Here is an 18,902-nt window from a genome sequence, read left to right on the forward strand (position 1 = left end):
ACCCACAGTTTTGTAGATCAGAAAACTGATGTGTGGCTCCTAATGACACGTGCAGATACTGATAGAACTGGTAATTGAACCAGCTCTCTTACAGTCGCAGCCCTGGTCCTTTGCCCCAAATGCTCAAGCCCTGGGCTCTTTGATTTCCCTGTTGTCACTGCCCAATCCCTATGCCCTATTTGTGTTTCTAAAGTGAAATTAAGGGTAAGTCTATCCCCATGCTGTAATTTCTGAAATTGAGTTTTCTAATCTCTTGCACTCCCACCAGCTGTAAATGACAAAATAAAAGCATGCTCAAGGTCCTTGGCACCTCAAATAATGAAAAGCTGTTACTATATTTTGGAAAGAGATTAACCTTGGTCTTTGCATGTTGTTTGAATGGTTAACTGAACCTGCTCTCAACCTCCAAATACTCAAACCCAGAATATTTTGTTTTTACCTCAGTGAAGTGTTCCAGTCTTTATTTTCAGGGAAAGACTAAGAGAAAGTGATTTTTCATGAGTTAATGAACATTAAAAGCCAGTCGTTTTAAAGCCTGGCTAATTATCAGATTTCCTTGGAGGGCTTTTAAAAATATGTAAGTTATTGTGTTTTTTATTATACTGAAATCTCCATATTTATTAAATTAGACTCTCCAGAGGTGGGTAGAAGGGGAGAAATTTGATCTTTTCTACATTCCCTAGTAATTCTGGTGATTATGCATTTGGGGAAAAGTCCAACTTTGAACAGCGCTCCTGAAATGATTATAGCTGTTCTCTGAGATTAAGCCCCTTTACCTTCCTGCATCTCTCATCCCCCTGGGAGACTTGTAGAGATCAAATTATCCCATCGTTCTCATAAATGATAACCTCTTCCCCTTTACTGGTTCCTTCTCAAGCATTTAATGTGTTCAAGTGTCTTCCATCTTTAAAGACAATTAAAAAATCTTTCCTCAACCTTACACCCCCCTCCACTGTCTCTTCTTCTGTAGTCTACGTTCTGCTCACTGCCCCCCTGAGATCTCCAAACTCACCATCCCTACCCTTGGCTTTTAACTGAGTGCACCTTTTCAGCTCATACCTTCCTGGGCTTTCTGGCAGCATCACAACTCTTGGCCTCTCCTTCCATTTTGGAACACTCTTTGCTTGGCTCTCATGACAGCACATCTCTCTAGTTGTTCCTTTTTTTTTTTTTTTTTTTTTTTTCCTTTTCTGGACACTGCTTCTCAGAGAATTTGCCATCCCCCTTCCATGTGACCCTGAGAATTATGTTTCTTAAAGAAAGATCGTCAGCTTACCTGGATCAGAATCATGGCAGGTGCTAATGAAAAATCTAGAGTCCCGGACCTACGAAACCAGAATCGCAGGGGAGATGGGTTGAGAATCTCAATTTTTAGCATACATTGTAAGTCTGCACTTCCCAACCAGCGAGCCACAAATGAATTAAACAAGATGTAGATGCTTTCTAGGGGCTGGTGGCAAAGGAAGGCATAGGCTCTGGGCTGGTTGTCCTCCTACATGAATGGCTTCATTCATTTATCCCAGGTTTCTTATCAATAGAATCATTTCTGTGGATGCCAAGAGGTGACAGAGTTTGGGAAGCAGTGCCCGAAGTAATCTGTATGCACTGTCAAGTTTGAGGACCACTGCCTTGAATGCTGGTGTTCCTTGGGTTCTCCTGTCTGGGCCAGCATCTTTTCTCACTACTCTACTGTCTTGTCCAGGACAATTCCATCCACTTCACAGCTCCAATGCCCATAGCCACAGCTCTGCCTAGATCTCCTGTCTGAGACCTACAACTGCATGCCTAATTGCCTTTTGGCCATTAACTATTAAATGTCCCAAGGATCCCTAAAACCAAGATTCATCAGGCCCAGAATGGAAGACAAACCTCCCCATGTCCTAAATCAACTTATCTGGACTCTATCCATAGTCTCATAAATTGCTTTAATTGTAACAGCTGGATGAAACATCTCCTCGATAGGTTGTAAAGTTATTTATGGCAGGAACTTTATTTCTGCAGTTTTAACCTATCTTGGCACTGTATTATTACTTTTTACATAAAAGATACTCAATAAACAATAACTTCCTCCTGAGTTCTTTTTTTTTTTTAATAGTTGTATAGAAGTAGAATATAGAAGCGTAGTTGATTTACAATGTTGTGTTAGTTTCTGGTGTACAGCAAAGTGATTCAGTTGTACATATATATATATATATATTCTTTTTCATAAACAAATTATTCTATTATTCTGGCAATTGAGATTTTTTAATCTGGAAATTGAGACACGACTATTCATTTCATAGAGTTGGTGAGGAAAAGCTTACAAAGTAACTAGAAAAAAATGCCAAGCACACAGTAGGTGCTCCACAATTATTAGTGTCCTCGCCTAACATTTACCTTACGAGACGGGCATGCACCACTTTTCACAGATGAGAGAACAAAAACATTCAAAAGAACATTCCCAATGCCCTTTTGGGCCCAGTACCTGGCTTATGGGGTCGCTGTGAGAATAAAATGAAATAATATATGTAATTCTCTCAATGGGGCCTGGTGCAGAGTAAGTGACTTCTTAAATGTAAGCTCTTTTAAGGACAAGTATTTGAGGGGCAATATTTTTGTCTTCTGTTCATTGATGTGTCCCAAGTACCTAGAACTGTGCCTGCTGCATTGTAAGAACTGAAGACATATGTGTTGATAAAATAAATGTCAGTTCCCTATCCTCACTTCCACTTTTTTACTCACTATAAACGAAGCATTAAGAAGTTTCTGCTCCCCACGTAGCTTGCCTGTCTTGGGCATATATTTGGCTCACTTTTGCCAGACACTAGAAATAAGGCAGAATTAGCCATGGCTCCTGTTCAATGGCCTGACAAAATCACTTAATAGCAAAATATAAAACATCCATCTGGGAGAAAAAAGAAGATAGAGTGTGACATGTCGCCAAACCATGGAGGGGAAGGGGATAAGAGAAAATATTGGGACTGAACAGCATGACTCATGGGAACAGTTTTGAAACAACAACAGAAGAATCTAGAAGTGAACGCCATATTGGTACCTAGCAGGGGGTGGAGTAGAAAAGAGGAGGAAGAGAGAGTTAGAAACTGCAGGGACAGAGCTATAACTGGCACCGGCACAGACACTGAGGTCAAGGCTGGCACTAGTGCAGGATGAGGCTATTAGAACACCAGCGGATTGCGGTCAGGACACATGGGCACTGAGCTGGAGCCAACGATGGCAGCAAATAAAACAGGAAGCAAGAAGAAACTGAAGTGGCAGTAAAAGTAAAGTTAGAAGGATGAACATGTAGCCTAAGACCCATTCATTCATGCAGCTAAGCATTCAATAGGAATATGGCAGCAAGTCCTTAGTATGTGGCAGGGACTGAGCTAGGCAGGGGACCTGGAACTTTGTTGATGAGACATAGAGTTGAAGGGTTTACATGGCCTGTTCTTTCTCCCTCAGCATCAGGCACATACTTCCCCTAAATACCTAGAAGGAGTAAACAAAAGAAGAAATGATGGTTCTTTGGGGGATGCCAGACACTAAGCCGTTTCTATAGGAACAGCAGAACCCTGTAACAGGATGGCTTTGTATGGATAACAGGGCTCTCTAGGGGCAGATCTGTTGTGTGGGATGAATCACAGACAAGTGTGTCAAAGCTTCAAAGAAACGGGAGGAGGGTAGGAAATCTGCAATGCATGATGAATGGGAACGTGCCACCTGGTAGAGAATTTGATTGCTAACCCTCAACTTTGGAAAAAAAAACAACCAAACAATAAAAAGAAGCCTTGCTCTCAGAAGGTAAGACTTGCCTTGCAAGAGAACCTGTCTGTCAAGTTTTTATATCTATATTAATTTATTTGGGCAGGAAACACGAGGTCTCTGGATCACAGAATAGACCTTTGCTCACAGAGCGCTGCAGCAGGACCAGCTTCCTGTGCGGTGATATACCTGCACGTGCAGGGTTGTACCTCAGGAGAGGACCCCCCCGAGCTATGAAACTTGGAGTTTATATAGTTGGCTGGCGCATCTGCCCTGCCTTTCCTCTCTGGGCAGGGTGGGTGAGGGTAAGAAGGTTGGAAGGGGAGGGATGGAGGGAAAGAGAGAGAGAAAGACCTTTGCTTTGCGTTGTAAACAGATACTCTCTAGGGAGAGGAAGTTCCCCCCATCCCGCCCTGCTTTTTTTTTTTTTTTTTTTGACTCTTTTGAATGTAAGCAAATGTCTCCAGATGAGATAAGACTTTAAATTCCTCCACAGCAATAAACAGGATCTCAGTTCCAAAGCATGTTTGCCATTCAATCATCCTTTAACCCAGGTTGCCAGTAAGCTTTGCTCAGAAGCCTCTGTGTATGGATATGAAAATGCCCACGGAGAGTTATTTCCCAACACTGAAGAACTGACGTGTCTTAATTCTGCTAATGCTGTGTGTATGGTGGGGTGAGTGGGCACAAGTGGAGGTTTATCTCTGTTTGATGGGCAGTCCATAGCCCCTGTTTGGCTTTTTCTGACACCACCTGAGTCGAGGCATTGGGGTGCCTTGTTATAGCCTAGAGAGGGTAGAAGTCTAGGCTCCCCACTCTGTCTTTGCTGCCATGAATGAGGTGGGACAACAGTTTTTTTCTGTGGTGTGTCTTTCTTGGACCCTGAGTTCCATAGCTGGTATGCTTTCATGGCTCCACTTTTCACTCTTCTTGTGTTTATCTTACACATAATGTGCAGGGTTGAATTAATGGGAGGAGTAGGGAAAGTACCTCTACTCCATCTTTCGAGATGCAGAATTCTAAGTTTACTTTGACTTGCCAAGAGGCTAGATCTTTTTTATTTTTAATTTTATTGAAGTATAGTTGATTTACAATGTTGTGTTAATTTCTGCTGTACAGCAAAGTGATTCATATATATATATGTGTGTATATATATATATATATATATCTTTTACATATTCTTTTCCATTATGGTTTATCACAGGATATTGAATATAGTTCCCTGTGCTATACAATAGGACCTTGTTGTTTATCCATCCTATACATACTAGCTTGCATCTGCTAATCCCAAACTCCCACTCCTTCCTTCCCCATCCCCCCACCCCCTTGGCAACCACAGGTCTGTTCTCTATGTCTGTGAGGTCTGTTTTGTAGATGAGTTCATTTGTGTCCTATTTTAGATTCCATATATAAGTGATATCATATGGTATTTGTCTTTCTCTTTCTGATTTACTTCACTTAGTATGATCATCTCTAGGTCCATCCATGTTGCTGCAAATGGCATTATTTCATTCTTTTCTATGGCTGAGTAATATTCCATTGTATATATGTACCACATCTTTATCCATTCCTCTGTTGATGGACATTTAGGTTGCTTCCATGTCTTGGCTATTGTGACTAGTGCTGCTATGAACACAGGGTTGCATGTACCTTTTTGAATTATAGTTTTGTCTGGGTATATGAAGAGGCTAGATCTTAATTATTCCCACCACAAAAAAAGAAATGATAATTATGTGATGTGATAGAAGTTCCAACTATTGCTACAATTGCAATCAAATTGCAATATATAAATGTATCAGATCAACACGTTGTACACCTTAAACTTACACAATGTTATATGTCAAACATATTTCAATTTAAAAAAAAAGGTGGAGAAGGGAAGGCAAAGCTGGCAATGAGGGAAATAAAACTTAAATAGTGAGACTGATTGCCCAAGGCCCCCATGGAGCCTGCAAAGAATTCAGATTGTCTTAGGATTCTGCCTCATTTTGAATTAAGTCACTCTTGTCATTGTGAAAGTGTCAGACCTTCTCAGTAGGTGGTGAGACAGCCTAAATTTGAGGAGAGAAAGTCACATCAAAGGTTTTGAGGAAGCGAGCTGCTAAATGGATTCTATCCATGTTTAAGAAATCAAACTTACGGTTAATGGTCTATTTAATCAGAAGCCAACACTGAGGACAGGTCACGAGGGGAGCAATTCAGCATCTCAAAGCCCTCCGACTGCCTTTAGCATCTCCCTTACATTTAACCTTTCAGCTTACTTACATCCACAGCACAAGCATATCTTCCACCCAGGCTTTGTCTGCCCATTGGTCCTAAAAGGCCTCTCTGGGTTTTGATAATTCTGATGAGATTTGCCCCCCACTTTAGGCCCCTTTGGCTTGAGTCAGGAGCAGGGTTAAGGGAAGGCGGTCTGACAGCCCCATTTCTACATCTCTGAGCTGCAGAAATAATCTGCAGTGACCGGGCAGTGTTTGGAGTCCCCTCCGTTGGCCCACAAAGTGGGTTCACAGCGCCCAGGGTTAGCCCCCAGGTCTCCAGAAGCACGAGGAGTGGAGGTTACAGGCTGACCTTATCAAACACCCTATGGCAGATGCCACAGCCATTCCAAGTTCTTGCTCTAGAAAGGAAACGATGTGGTTTTAGAAGCTGACAGATGGAAACGTAAGCCTTCCTTTCTGCTACATCTGGAGTTCTTTTTTGAAATGTTAAGACAGTGACAATAAATGTTCTTTGAATGCTTTACGGAATAGTGTCCCAGCGTTCTGGGGGCAGAGGCTGAGGGTGCTGGTGACGGGTAGGGACAGGGTATAGGAATCTCACAGAAGCTGCTGCAGTTGGGAAGCAATCATACTCTCTGTTCCATTGCAGCCTCTCAGTTTTAGACTGAATAATAGATTTTGAGCTTCCTGTTATACCAAAGAAAGAGCATAAGTTTTTTTGCTTTTACCAAAGGAAGACTTACACTGAAATAGGTTAATAAACCTACTTTAAGGATATCCCGTGACATTTTGTTTGTTTTCTCCTGGAAAGACTCTTATTGTAAAGAGAAGAATGAATGGTACAGATGTCAGAGAACTGCTTGGAAAAATCGAATAATGCCTCGCTTGAAGAAAAAAAGGTGACAGTTTTTTTAATTCAGTTTCCAGGAGGCAGTTGAGCTGGAAGATCTAAAAAGTCAAATTCTGCTTCTTCAGCCTCGAGATGGCCCCATCATCACTGATGCAAAAGGGAAGCAGCTCTTAGGCAAAATATTGCTCCGCTGTAAACCATCAGCCCAAGCCAAGGCCACACACATTCCATCTCTGTTGATTAAACTATCTTGTGTTTTTTGGAACATCTTTACCTATACAGCTAAGGACGCTGACTTATCTCACGGAAATATTGTGGGCATCAATGATCATAAAAGGTATGTGAAGTGCTCACCCTAAGGAGACCTAGCTCTGAAGCCATTTTTCAGGTTCTCATACAGCGAACATTCCATTCTACTACGCAATGCGATGAGACTCTCGTTTCAATTGTAATTTGGGTAACAAACAATTCTTCACTTGCTTGTGTTTTTTCATCAGCCAAGGGCAAGTCAAGTTCGATAGGGAGGGAGACCCTTGATGTCCATCAGAAAACTTGACTCTCTTTGCTGATGTCATTAATTGTACTGGGTACCACACATTTCCTTGCTTTTCTGCTTTTGTTTTTGCTTCCTAAATTATAATTATTTTATAGCTAAAAATCGAATACTTATGAAGTGCTTTGAGATGGTAATGCCTGGAAAATAATTATAGAAAAAAATGTAATATCAGAATGAGGACAATGAAATACTGACGGTGATGGGTACAGAAAAAAACAAACAAAAAGCCTCCTACTTTATTTTTAACCCTACCCTCCTTTGCTTCTGCATTTCTTCCTACAGCTGCACCTTCCTGACACCTACGTGCTCCAACCAGACGTGCCTCCCTTCCCCTGTGAGGACTAAGGTCTTTCCAGACCTAGAAGGGTGAAAGTTCCTAGCTCTTTCCCTTCGCAAATAGAAAGTCGAATCCACTCATCTCTATGAAAACTACTCTTACAAAGATGTTCAATTACAGTCTTAACCTGCGTTGACTAAAGAAAAACACACAACCTAAAAGTTGCAAGTTACGTTTTATTTGGGGACCTTACTGAGGACTATAGCCCAGGAGACAGCCTCTCAGATCGCGCTGAGGAACTGTCCAAAGAGGGAAGGGAGGAGCCTGGATATCTAGTTTTTGCTGAAAAACAAACAGACAAACATGTAGTTGAACATCAAAAGATGACTGCTAATCACAAAAAAAAGACATCTCCAGTTAATGATTTTAGTGCTTTTCTATATATAGGAAGATGCAAGAGTCTGGGCTCATTGAAATTACTCCTTTGATTTAAAAAAAAATTTATTTTATATTGAAGTATAGTTGATTAACAATGTTGTGTTCGTTTCAGGTGTACAGCAAAGTGATTCAGTTATACATATACAAGTATCTATTCTTTTTCATGTTCTTTGCCCATTTAGGTTCTTACAGAGCATTGAGCAGAGTTCCCTGTGCTCTACAGTAGGTCCTTGTTGGTTATCTATTTTAAATATAATAGTGTGTATATAGGCATCTTAACTATCTAGGGCCAGTATCCTGCTTTTCTCCACCCTGAATCCCCTCAGGGTGCACAGTCGGGGGGCAGCTGCAGTGGCTGATAGCTTGACGAAGGGCAACATTTGTTTTGTTTTATAAATTTATTTATTTTATTTATTTATTTTTGGCTGCGTTAGGTCTTCATTGCTGCGTGTGGGCTTTCTCTAGTTGCGGCGAGTGGGGGCTACTCTTCCTTGGGTGCGCGGGCTTCTCATTGCGGTGGCTTCTCTTGTTGCGGAGCACAGGCTCTAGGCGTGTGGGCTCAGTAGTTGTGGCACGTGGGCTCAGTAGTTGTGGCTCGTGGGCTCTAGAGCGCAGGCTCAGTAGTTGTGGTGCACAGGCTTAGTTGCTCCGCAGCATGTGGGATCTTCCCGGACCAGGGCTCGAACCCGTGTCCCCTGCATTGGCAGGCGGATTCTTAACCACTGCGCCACCAGGGAAGTCCCAACATTTGTTATTTACTGGGATGGCAGCAACATTTTTTGTCCACACTTGCCTCTCTTCCCACTTAATTCCTACACCCTTCCAGCAGGGCTTTCTGCTTTCCTGGAGAAGCAACCTTCTTGTGTTTTTGGAAACCGTGAGCATTTGAGGAGCGTCCCCAGCAGCTCTGAGCCAGCAGAGGGGATGGCTCTGAGGCCGAGGTTCTCACACTGTTAGTTTCAGGCTCAAGGTGATTTAACAGACCTTGAATCTGCCCTGGGTGCATTCAGCTCCCAGTAACTCCCTTTCTTATTCAATACTGCCCACAACCAGTGGGGATGTACACTCAGGCTAGATGTGCCTGAGCTCTGTCCTGGAGAGGAAGATGATTTGAGAAGCTCTGAGCAACGAAGCTGCTGGGAAGCCATCAAAGGCCTGCGTGAGCTTGGCAGTGACCCAGCGTGGGGTGTCAGGGGGACACGCAGCCCCTCACCAGGGAGGTGCGTCTTCTCCCGAGGAGCCCATCTGGCTCCCAGCATGCCTTTATCCCCCGGTAGTTATTGGCACACAGAGTCCACGAAAGGAAGATGAGTGGAATAAATGAAGTTGTGTCTGTCCCCGCCTATTAATAGTAATGCTATTGGTTAGGGATGCCTGAGGCCTTCCCCGGCCACTGAGCCCACAGACGTTTCCCCAGCCAGAGTCAAGGTTGTGGCTGGACCAGTCCCTGGGGTTTTTATTATGACTGCAGGATGCATCTCCACAACAACCGTCAGGGAACTCTGAGGACCCAGATTTCTTACTCACAGGTCCTGGAGGGTACACGGCACTCCCGGGGCCCACACAGTGAGGTCACGGGTAGAGAGAGTGTGGACCTGGGGCTCTGCCGTTGTTAGGATACAAGGGTGGGGTGTCTAGGGTTTCATGGGTTCACTCTTTATTGGCTAATTTCAGACATAAGGGTGGGAATTAGGGTGCAGAAGGGAGAAATGGGGCCACGCAAGCGGTCCGTTATCTGGGTCACCCAGGGCTTCCTGATAGAGGGAAACTACATGGGTCGGGGGGTGGCCTAATTCCTTATCTGGTTGTTGGGCTGGTAGCTATGTAGCTATGTCACAAGGCTGGCAGGGGCTTATTCAAGATGGATGGCTTTGGAAAGGGACGCCTTGGCCATCAGCAGCTCAATGTCAGTAGTTACGTTACAGAAGCACGGAGAGGACTAGCAAAGCGAGAGAGAGGAGACCAGAAAAGAGTTACTGAAAGTTTAAATTTATGTCAAGAAAGAGTAGAGGATGGCCCTAATCAGAGCCTCCCACCGTTCCTTTTCTTTCACCTGAAACACAAAACCTGAATTATTGAAGTAGGCTAGTATAATAATACAAACCCCTCTGCCTTTCTGTGACTGTCCTGCCACCTCTTTGCCCACAGGCCCGAACTGGCTCCGTTGTAGCTCTTGGACCCCCTGCATGTAGGCTTAGCCATGTTCCAAATTGTGCCCGATACCGGCCCTGGGCGGGGGGAGGAGGAACGATTCGGGCATTGCCCAGCATTCTGTCACTCTTGCTTGCTGCTGGCTCTAACTGAGTTCTGACAGCAATGGCACGTGCCATACATTACAGCGACCTTTAAGAAAAGGGAACTTTCCAACACTGTTGGTGGGAATGTAAGCTGGTGCAGCCACTATGGAAAACAGTGCGGAGGGTCCTCAAAAAACTAAAAATAGTTGCCATATGATCCAGCAATCCCACTCCTGGGCATATATTTGGACATAACTCTAATTCAAAAAGATACATGCACCCCTATGTCCATAGCAGCACTATTTACAATAGCCAAGACAGTGAAGCAACCTAAATGCCATAGACAGATGAATGGATAAAGAGGATGTGGTACACATATACAATGGAATATTACTCAGCCATAAAAAAGAATGAAATAATGCCATTTGTAGCAACATGGATGGACCTAGAGATGATCATACTAAGTGAAGTAAGTCAGACAGAGAAAGACAAATAGCATACGACATCACTTATATGTGGAATCTAAAATAGGACACAAATGAACGCATCTATGAAACAGAAACAGACTCACAGACACAGAGGACAGACTTGTGGTTGCCAAGGGGGAGGGAGGTGGGGGAGGGAAGGATCGGGAGTTTGGGATTAGCAGATGCAAACTAGTATCTATAGGATGGATAAACAACAAGGTCCTACTGTATAGCACAGGGAACTATATTCAATATCCTGTGATAAACCATAATGGAAAAGAGTATGAAAAAGAATGTGTACAACTGAATCACTTTGCTGTACAGCAGAAATTAACACAACACTGTAAATCAACTATACTTCAATAAAAAAAACTAATAATTACAGTGACCCTTAAAATCTAGCTTGGTCACTGCTTAATGGCTGGAAATAAGCTTAGTCCCAGTTTTAAGGTCACACTGTCCTAAACTGCAATCATTACACCATGTACCAAGTTGGGAACACCTGCACAGAGGAAAGCTTTCATTATGCAATCGAGCACATGTGAAAAAGGACACTTTTCCCAAGAATGCAGCAGTTTGAGGCAACAGTGTTTACACAGAGCACGAACAAAGTAACGCATGAGTTTCAGGTAAATTATGCTGATGTCTTTGAGCATCTATGGATTCATTAGAAGGTTAAATACCTCATGGCTAATGGGCTCTGGGTTTCTAGCCACTGCTTAGAAATGGAAATTAAGTGCTGAGTTATATGATAGATGTATATATAATTATATATATAATTATATATAATTATATATATATTTATATATAAAAAGACTCTCAAAACTCAAGTTTCTTCAACTAAAAATAAATAATATAGATACATAATTTATTTACCGAAGATGTAAGCAGTGGTCTCATCTTCACATGTCAATGACAGCGAGGCTATACATTCGTTACTGTGCTACCTCCTGTTGGAAAGTGAGATGCTTAGTCTAAGGGAATTTCCTAGACAGTGGAAATGATCACTTCAAAAGCAAGGCTCTTAAAAACGAATTCTAATCATCTTGTATGGAAATACATTTTCTTTTATCTCCTAAAACAGAGAATATCAAACAGAGTTTAACATTGTTATGAAAATTGTGTAACTGAAATAACATCAATAAAAATACTGTGCCATCCCGGGAACTATTTGCCTCAGCCTGTGAAGGTTTTAGAGGGCAGGTCTCTTCTTCTTCATCTGGGTCTGTCCCTCATGTCAAGCTCCCAGAAGCCTGCTCTCCTTGGTGTACTTACCGGCAGTTAACACAAGGTTCTCAGCCGGGGTGGCAATACACTCAGATACACAAACCACACACAGGCGGCCAAGCAAATTTTTATCCATGTGGAAAGTCCATTTTTGCCACAAATATTTATACTTTTACAATCATATCGACCTGAGCATGTCCTGCCATTTGGCTTAGAATGGATACAACTTGCTGTGAATAACAGAGTTGTGGCGTTCCTGGAGCATCTGACAATTTTCCTCCTAAGTACACTAGAGGGGTCAGGAAGTAAACTCTTCTTCCCTGATGCGGAGCACAGGAGGCCGAGGGGATGGTGCAGGCACCGTGGATGCTTTTACAGGAACAGAGAAACTGCTAATTTAAAGCTGCCCAAGCAATTACATGGTCATTATTTCCAACTTGCGTCTTGAGACAATTTTTTTTTTTTTTGGACTGTGCCACCAAAAATTATAACATGGAAAGTCTGGGAACTATTGGGAAGCGGCACGCTCCTTTATTTTCTGTGGGTTGGGAAATCAGAGCAGTAATTTTTTGAGACCTGTGTGCAAAGTAAGTATAAGCTCTGAGGGAAGCCAAGAGGGGGCTTATTTATTAAACGTACTTGACTGCCAGGCTGGGAAAAATACTTAAAATCATTTTTATTTACTTCTGGGTTCATTATTGCATTTTAGAAAGCTGAGGTTGCCTGACAGCACATATTGGATAAGTGAGATGTTTGGAATATTGTCTTCAGCAAACAATCTCATGTTTTGCCTCATACAGAAAGCTTGGATGTACCAAATTTTCATAAAGTAAAACTCTTGGAAAATAATCCATCACTACATGGAAAACTTTAAATGTATTAAAGACACAGATCTGAAATCTTACTGGGTGGGCACAGTTGAATAAAGTAAATGGTAAATACTGTATTATTTCAATTTCAGCTTTCTAAGGAAGGGTTATTTCTAATTTTGCCCAGGATCTGTTTGACCATGTATGCATTTCTGAAACTACATCCCAAAAGGACTGACTGCCTTCCTGAATTGAGGATATCAGGATTCATCACAGCTCTCCTCAGCATGGAAGATTTAACAACAAATCACCAAATGGATGCACGATGCCACGCAATTGGGAAATTCTGCTCACTGAATTCTGAATAAGAGATAGATAATCCCATGATCGCCCTCCAATGCATGCTTGTGTCAATTTAAAATGAACTCTTTTCTGGAGCAAATATTAGCTGCTGTTAGTAAGAAGCCAGTGTACTACTGATAATTTTAAAGGGTTAAAAGGTTTTGCATTGACCATTTCAGTTACCGTGACATCTCAAGATTTGTGAATATCTCCTTATTCATTTCCTAAAAGGCATGTAAGGCTGGTCTGTAGGAAGTATGAGCATGACTGACTGACTTTTCTAGACATTCCTAAACATTTCTTCCTGAAGCCACTCATAAATGGGGAGTTATTTGGGCCAGACTTTATCTGTCCCATGGGTTTCTTTTTAAGATTCTTTGGGAGACGGCTCCAATGCCTTGGTCTGTAGTCCCTTTGATTTGGGGGAGGCTAATTCTTATTCTGAGCTACCGTTCTCTCCTCATGTTGAGTGTATCTGCTGCTCCAAAATCAACATACCTACTGGACACGCCTGACTTTAAGTTCACACACAATGAAGGACGATTTCTGATTCTCTATCCTGAGGGCGTTCTGTGGGATTCTTAAGAACTCAGCCTAGAAGACTCCTGCCCAGGACTTCCATCCTTCAGTTTATACACAGCTCACACTCCAAAAACCTTCTTTTTTTTTTTTTGCCCCCCCAGAATCCTCTTCTTTAGTGTTCACTTTGACCTTCAACTTCACACTTGCTCACCTCCAACTAGAGGGTTCCAATGACAGTTCTGGCCCAGCCGCGCTGCCCAGACTCCCACTTCCTCATCCCGCCCCCAGGGGACCCTGCCTCTGTTCTCTGGCTGACACAGCTCCCCCTCCCTCAGGACCCCAGGGCAACATCTGTCCCTTGGCCAGTGACAAAAAGAAAGTCTGGAGAAGACACTCTCCCTTACATTTCATTTCTGACAGAGAGGCAAAACCTGCTCCAATTTTTGAACCTCATGCTTCGTATTAAAAAGAACAAAAACAATGTGAAGGGTATTAAGGTTTAGCATTTAGTTAAGGGTGTTCTCTGCGGATTCACAAAAGCTTTGCAAGTGAAGTATTACGTTCTCTTCTCAAATTCCTAACAGTGTCCTGTGTACAGCATTTAAATGTTGCCTTTATGGTTTCTACAAAGGAGTGCATACCTATTATCTACGTGGAGGAAAAACTTTCTTGATATATTAAAGCATACAATTGCAACTAACTAACATTTTTATTTATTCAACTTATAAATTAAAAAAACTCTCGGACTAATTTGACAGAATCTGTTCATTTGGAAAGTCTGTGTTCGGGTTCTCTGCTTTAGTACTAGGTGATAGCAAATCATAATGCACTTTCAAAACAAAATATCTTAACTTTTTTTTCTTTTCTTTTTTCTTTACAAAATCATATTCTTTGTTACTTGTTCACCTCCAGAGAAATGCTTACAAACATTTTAGACATTTGAGACCATACTACTGCAAGAGGTTAGAAACATTTATTGTAGCAGAATACTAAAGTAATTCACTCGTAAGTGTGTTATTCCCCTTATTTTATTGCAGCAACTTTTGATTCTTCAGTATAAAGAGAAATCAAAGGGGAAAATCTCTACAGTCTTGGGTTAAGAAGTGTGCTGGGATCTGGTGACCTAAACCGTATGTACAGGATATAAACATATTTATACTTTATATGTACACAGTTAATGGTTATCTAGTCATTATAAATAGTAGGTTTAACTTAGAGTCTACAAAAATAATGATTTTAGATGGGCACATGCAAACCAGTACACATAAACTTATTTGTAAAACACATCTCTATGCTTTTCTTTTTTTGCTTTTAAATATAAATGTTGCCATTTAACCATCAGCTAAATGATTGAAATGCAAATCCCAAAGTCCCCAATGAAAAGTATAAAATCTGCTTCTCTCCACAGAGACACCCTGCTTCGAGTGTTGTTCACCTATTAGTAAAGTCGAGATAATTTTGTCACATATGAATGACGGGTACAGACCCCATTTTCTCGGATTTAAGACAGTCCTCCGGAGTAAAAGCTTCCTTTGCTCCATTATACAAAAAATATTGCAGACAGTAGATATTTGTGAAAATGTCACCTTGGCTTTTACATACTCATCAAAATGAACAAAGTGAAGCCTCCTCCCACTGCCCTGAGCCTGCGCTCTGGGACAGCGCAGCAAAGCCCTAAGCCTACTGGGTTGCGGCACCGTCGGCAAAGGCCGGTGGCTGGGGGTGCACAAAAGGCTCATCCTGTTTCTGGTCCTCCTTCACGCTGGCCGCTTGGTCCATGATGGAGGAGAAGGACATCTGGTCGTGCTCTATGATGTGCACTTGATCCTCTTCCTTGTCTTTCTTCACGTAGAACATTTTTCTGAACTTCTTCAGCTCGTGGAGCTCACAGAAGGTTTCCAGAACCACCAACATGGCAATAAGACCAAGAAGCAGGTAACCTGTGTGAGAGAAATGACAGCGTCTCAGGGCGATCAAGTCACGCACGACGCAACCTATCTGCTGATGAATAAATCCACTGCCACTTCTATAATTTCTAGGGATGTTTTGAATTCCATGGCTCAAAGAGGGACGACCCAGAGAAAAATGGAGAATGACTTAACCTCCTAGACCTAAATAGACATTTCTCCAGAAAAGGCATACAGATGGCCAACAGGCACATGAAAAGATGCTCAATATCGCTAATTATTAGACAAATGCAAATCAACACGACAATGTGGTACCACCTCACACCAGTCAGATGGCCATGATGAAAAAAATCTACAGATAACAAATGCTGCAGAGGGTGTGGAGAAAAGTGACCCTCTTACACTGTTGGTGGGAATGTAGATTGGTGCAGCCAGTATGGAAAACAGTATGGAGGTTCCTCAAAAAACTAAAAACAGAGCTACCATACGATCCTGCAATCCCACTCCTGGGCATATATCCAGAGAAAACTCTAATTTGAAAAGATGCATGCACCCCAATGTTTATAGCAGAACTATTTACAATAGCCAAGACATGGAAGTAACCTAAGTGTCCATCGACAGATGAATGGATAAAGAAGATGTGGTACATATATACAATGGAATATTACTCAGCTATGAAAAAGAATGAAATAATGCCATTTGCAGCAACAAGGATAGACCCAGAGATTATCAAACTAAGTGAAGTAAGTCAGAAAGAGAAAGACAAATACCATATGATGTCACTTATATGTGGAATCTTAAATATGACACAAATAAACTTATCTATGAAACAGAGACAGACTCAGACACAGAGAAAAGACTTCCGGTTGCCAAGGGGGAGGGATGGATTAGGAGTTTGGGATTAGCAGATGCAAACTATTATATATAAGATGGATAAACAACAAGGTCCTACTGTATAGCACAGGGAACTATATTCAACATCCTGTATTAAACCATAATGGAAAAGAATATGAAAAAGAATGTATATCTGTATAGCTGACTCACTCTGCTATACAGCAGAAATTAACAACATTATAAATCAACTATACTTCAATAAAATAAAATTTTTTAAAAAAAGAATGACTTAACCTTCTACAAACCTGGATGATTCAGAATCACATGGTGTGATTTTGGGAAAAAAAGAAGTTGGGGCTGATGAGGCATTGTTAAAGAGAGATAACACACTGTACTCACCCAAGGGCAACCTCCCCTCCACTGTATAATCAGTGTTCTCAAAAAGCCTGTGACATTTCGGAAGAGTTTCTGATGTAGCAGGAGTGCTTGGAACAAAGCTTGCCATCCTTTTCAGCACTCAATGCTTTTAGCAGTAGAAATTACAGTTTAAGCTAGATGAAAATTCCTTTAAGAATGGACGTGGAGGGACTTCCCTGGTGGTGCAGTGGTTAAAAAAACTCCGCCCTCCCAATGCACGGGGCCCGGGTTCAGTCCCTGGTGAGGGAACTAGATCCCACATGCCGCAACCAAGAGTTCGCGTGCCACAACTAAGGAGCCCGCCTGCTGTAACTAAGACCCGCCATAACCAAATAAATAGACAAATATTAAAAAAAAAAAAAAGGGGGGCTTCCCTGGTGGCGCAGTGGTTGAGAGTCTGCCTGCCAGTGCAGGGGACACGGGTTCGAGCCCTGGTCTGGGAAGATCCCACATGCCGCGGAGCGGCTGGGCCCGTGAGCCACAACTACTGAGCCTGCGCGTCTGGAGCCTGTGCTCCGCAACGAGAGAGGCCGCGACAGTGAGAGGCCCGCGCACCGCGATGAAGAGTGGCCCCCGCTTGCCGCAGCTAGAGAAAGCCCTTGCACAGAAACGAAGACCCAACACAGCCAAAAATAAATAAATAAATAAATTAATTAATTAATTAAAAAAAAAAAAAAAAAAAGAATGGATGCAGATATTTACAAGGTCTTTGGGTGTGGTTATTTACACTTTCACTGAGACCCAGTAGCAAACTAAGCTTTCCATTATGTGACTAGTCATTTCTGGGGCACGTGGACCATTCATCAAATAACTCTATCAGTTTCTTACTCCAAAATGAAAGATAACCTGTTGCTTCAGGTAAAGTGCTATTCCTTGGAATCAGTGATAGGAAAACGGTAATTTTAAGTCAGTTCCAAGGTGTTTAAAATCAGTTTTCAGAAAAAAAATTTTTTTCATCAGGGAAAGGAATAAAAACATGAAAATGAAAACTCGAACAATAACAAAAATCCCAGTTTCATGACCCAAAATGGTAAAACGTTTGAGGAAGATTTTCAGAAAATAAATGAACCAGAGAAGCCAGAATCGGTAGCATAATAGGAACAAGGGGGTTGATTATGTCAAGAATGCAAAGTGACAGTTTTCTAGTATCTTTACAATTTGGTTATTAGGTTTTGGTAATAAGATAGCATATTTTAGAAATAGCAATGACATTGTTAGTAGACTAATGGCAAATCTCCTCCTTTTCCTTTATCCATTATGTAGTCAAACTCTTGAGTGCTGACAAAAATACCCGTGATGTTTCAGACAAAAGCTGCGGGACTTTAGCCTATCCACAAACTAATATACCTTTGGAACGTTCATTTGCTCCACCTAGCACATGCACTATTCAGAGTGCCTAAAAAAACCACGATTCACATGGAAACAAGCCTTAAAATGTTCTGTAAGGATTTAGTACTCCATGAAAAATTGAGGAAATTAAACCGTTGGGTAAAATTTATGAGCAAACAATTAGCACAAGAGAAAAGTAGAGCTAGCCGCCATAATTAATTACAGAAACAAATTCAACATCTCTTAAGTCATGAGAAAATTAAATTCAGATAAGGAGGTAAACATTTTACCCTAATGCAAGACAAGAAAGTCTTGCATTAGGTAATTCTGGTGATACTGTAAACTCATAAGGCCATTTGGAAAGCACTGGGTCAACATGATCTATGAGTCACCAAAGGGCACGTTCACTTTGGGTCACCCAGCCCACTTCCTGGAAAGATAACAAAGTAGAAAAACACATAAACATACAAAAGTATTTACTGCAGTGTTATTTATAATGCCCCCCAACTGGAAGCAAGCTAAATATTTGATGGAGGGCTTCCCTGGTGGCACAGTGGTTAAGAATCTGCCTGCCAATGCGAGGGACACGGGTTCGAGCCCCGGCCCGGGAAGATCCCACATGCTGCGGAGCAACTAAGCCGGTGCGCCACAACTACTGAGCCTGAGCTCTAGAGCCCGCAAGCCACAACTACTGAGCCCGCGTGTCACAACTACTGAACCCTGTGCG

The 18,902-nt window shown here is 42.0% G+C and overlaps 1 protein-coding gene across 1 annotated transcript in view; it reads right to left on the minus strand.

Annotated features, from left to right (window-relative positions):
• Window positions 1-14,639: 14,639 nt before the first annotated feature.
• The window catches only part of KCNK1 (potassium two pore domain channel subfamily K member 1), a 47,389-nt gene continuing 43,126 nt past the window's right edge, over window positions 14,640-18,902 (minus strand). Inside the window, exon 3 of the mRNA XM_082407701.1 lies at window positions 14,640-15,628. Coding sequence (XP_082263827.1) covers window positions 15,369-15,628 — 260 coding nt within the window. The 3' untranslated portion in view covers window positions 14,640-15,368. The remainder of the gene's footprint in view (window positions 15,629-18,902) is intronic.

The sequence above is a fragment of the Balaenoptera borealis genome (assembly GCF_965194805.1).
Source record: "Balaenoptera borealis genome assembly, chromosome: 10".
Classification (NCBI taxonomy): Eukaryota; Metazoa; Chordata; class Mammalia; order Artiodactyla; family Balaenopteridae; genus Balaenoptera; species Balaenoptera borealis.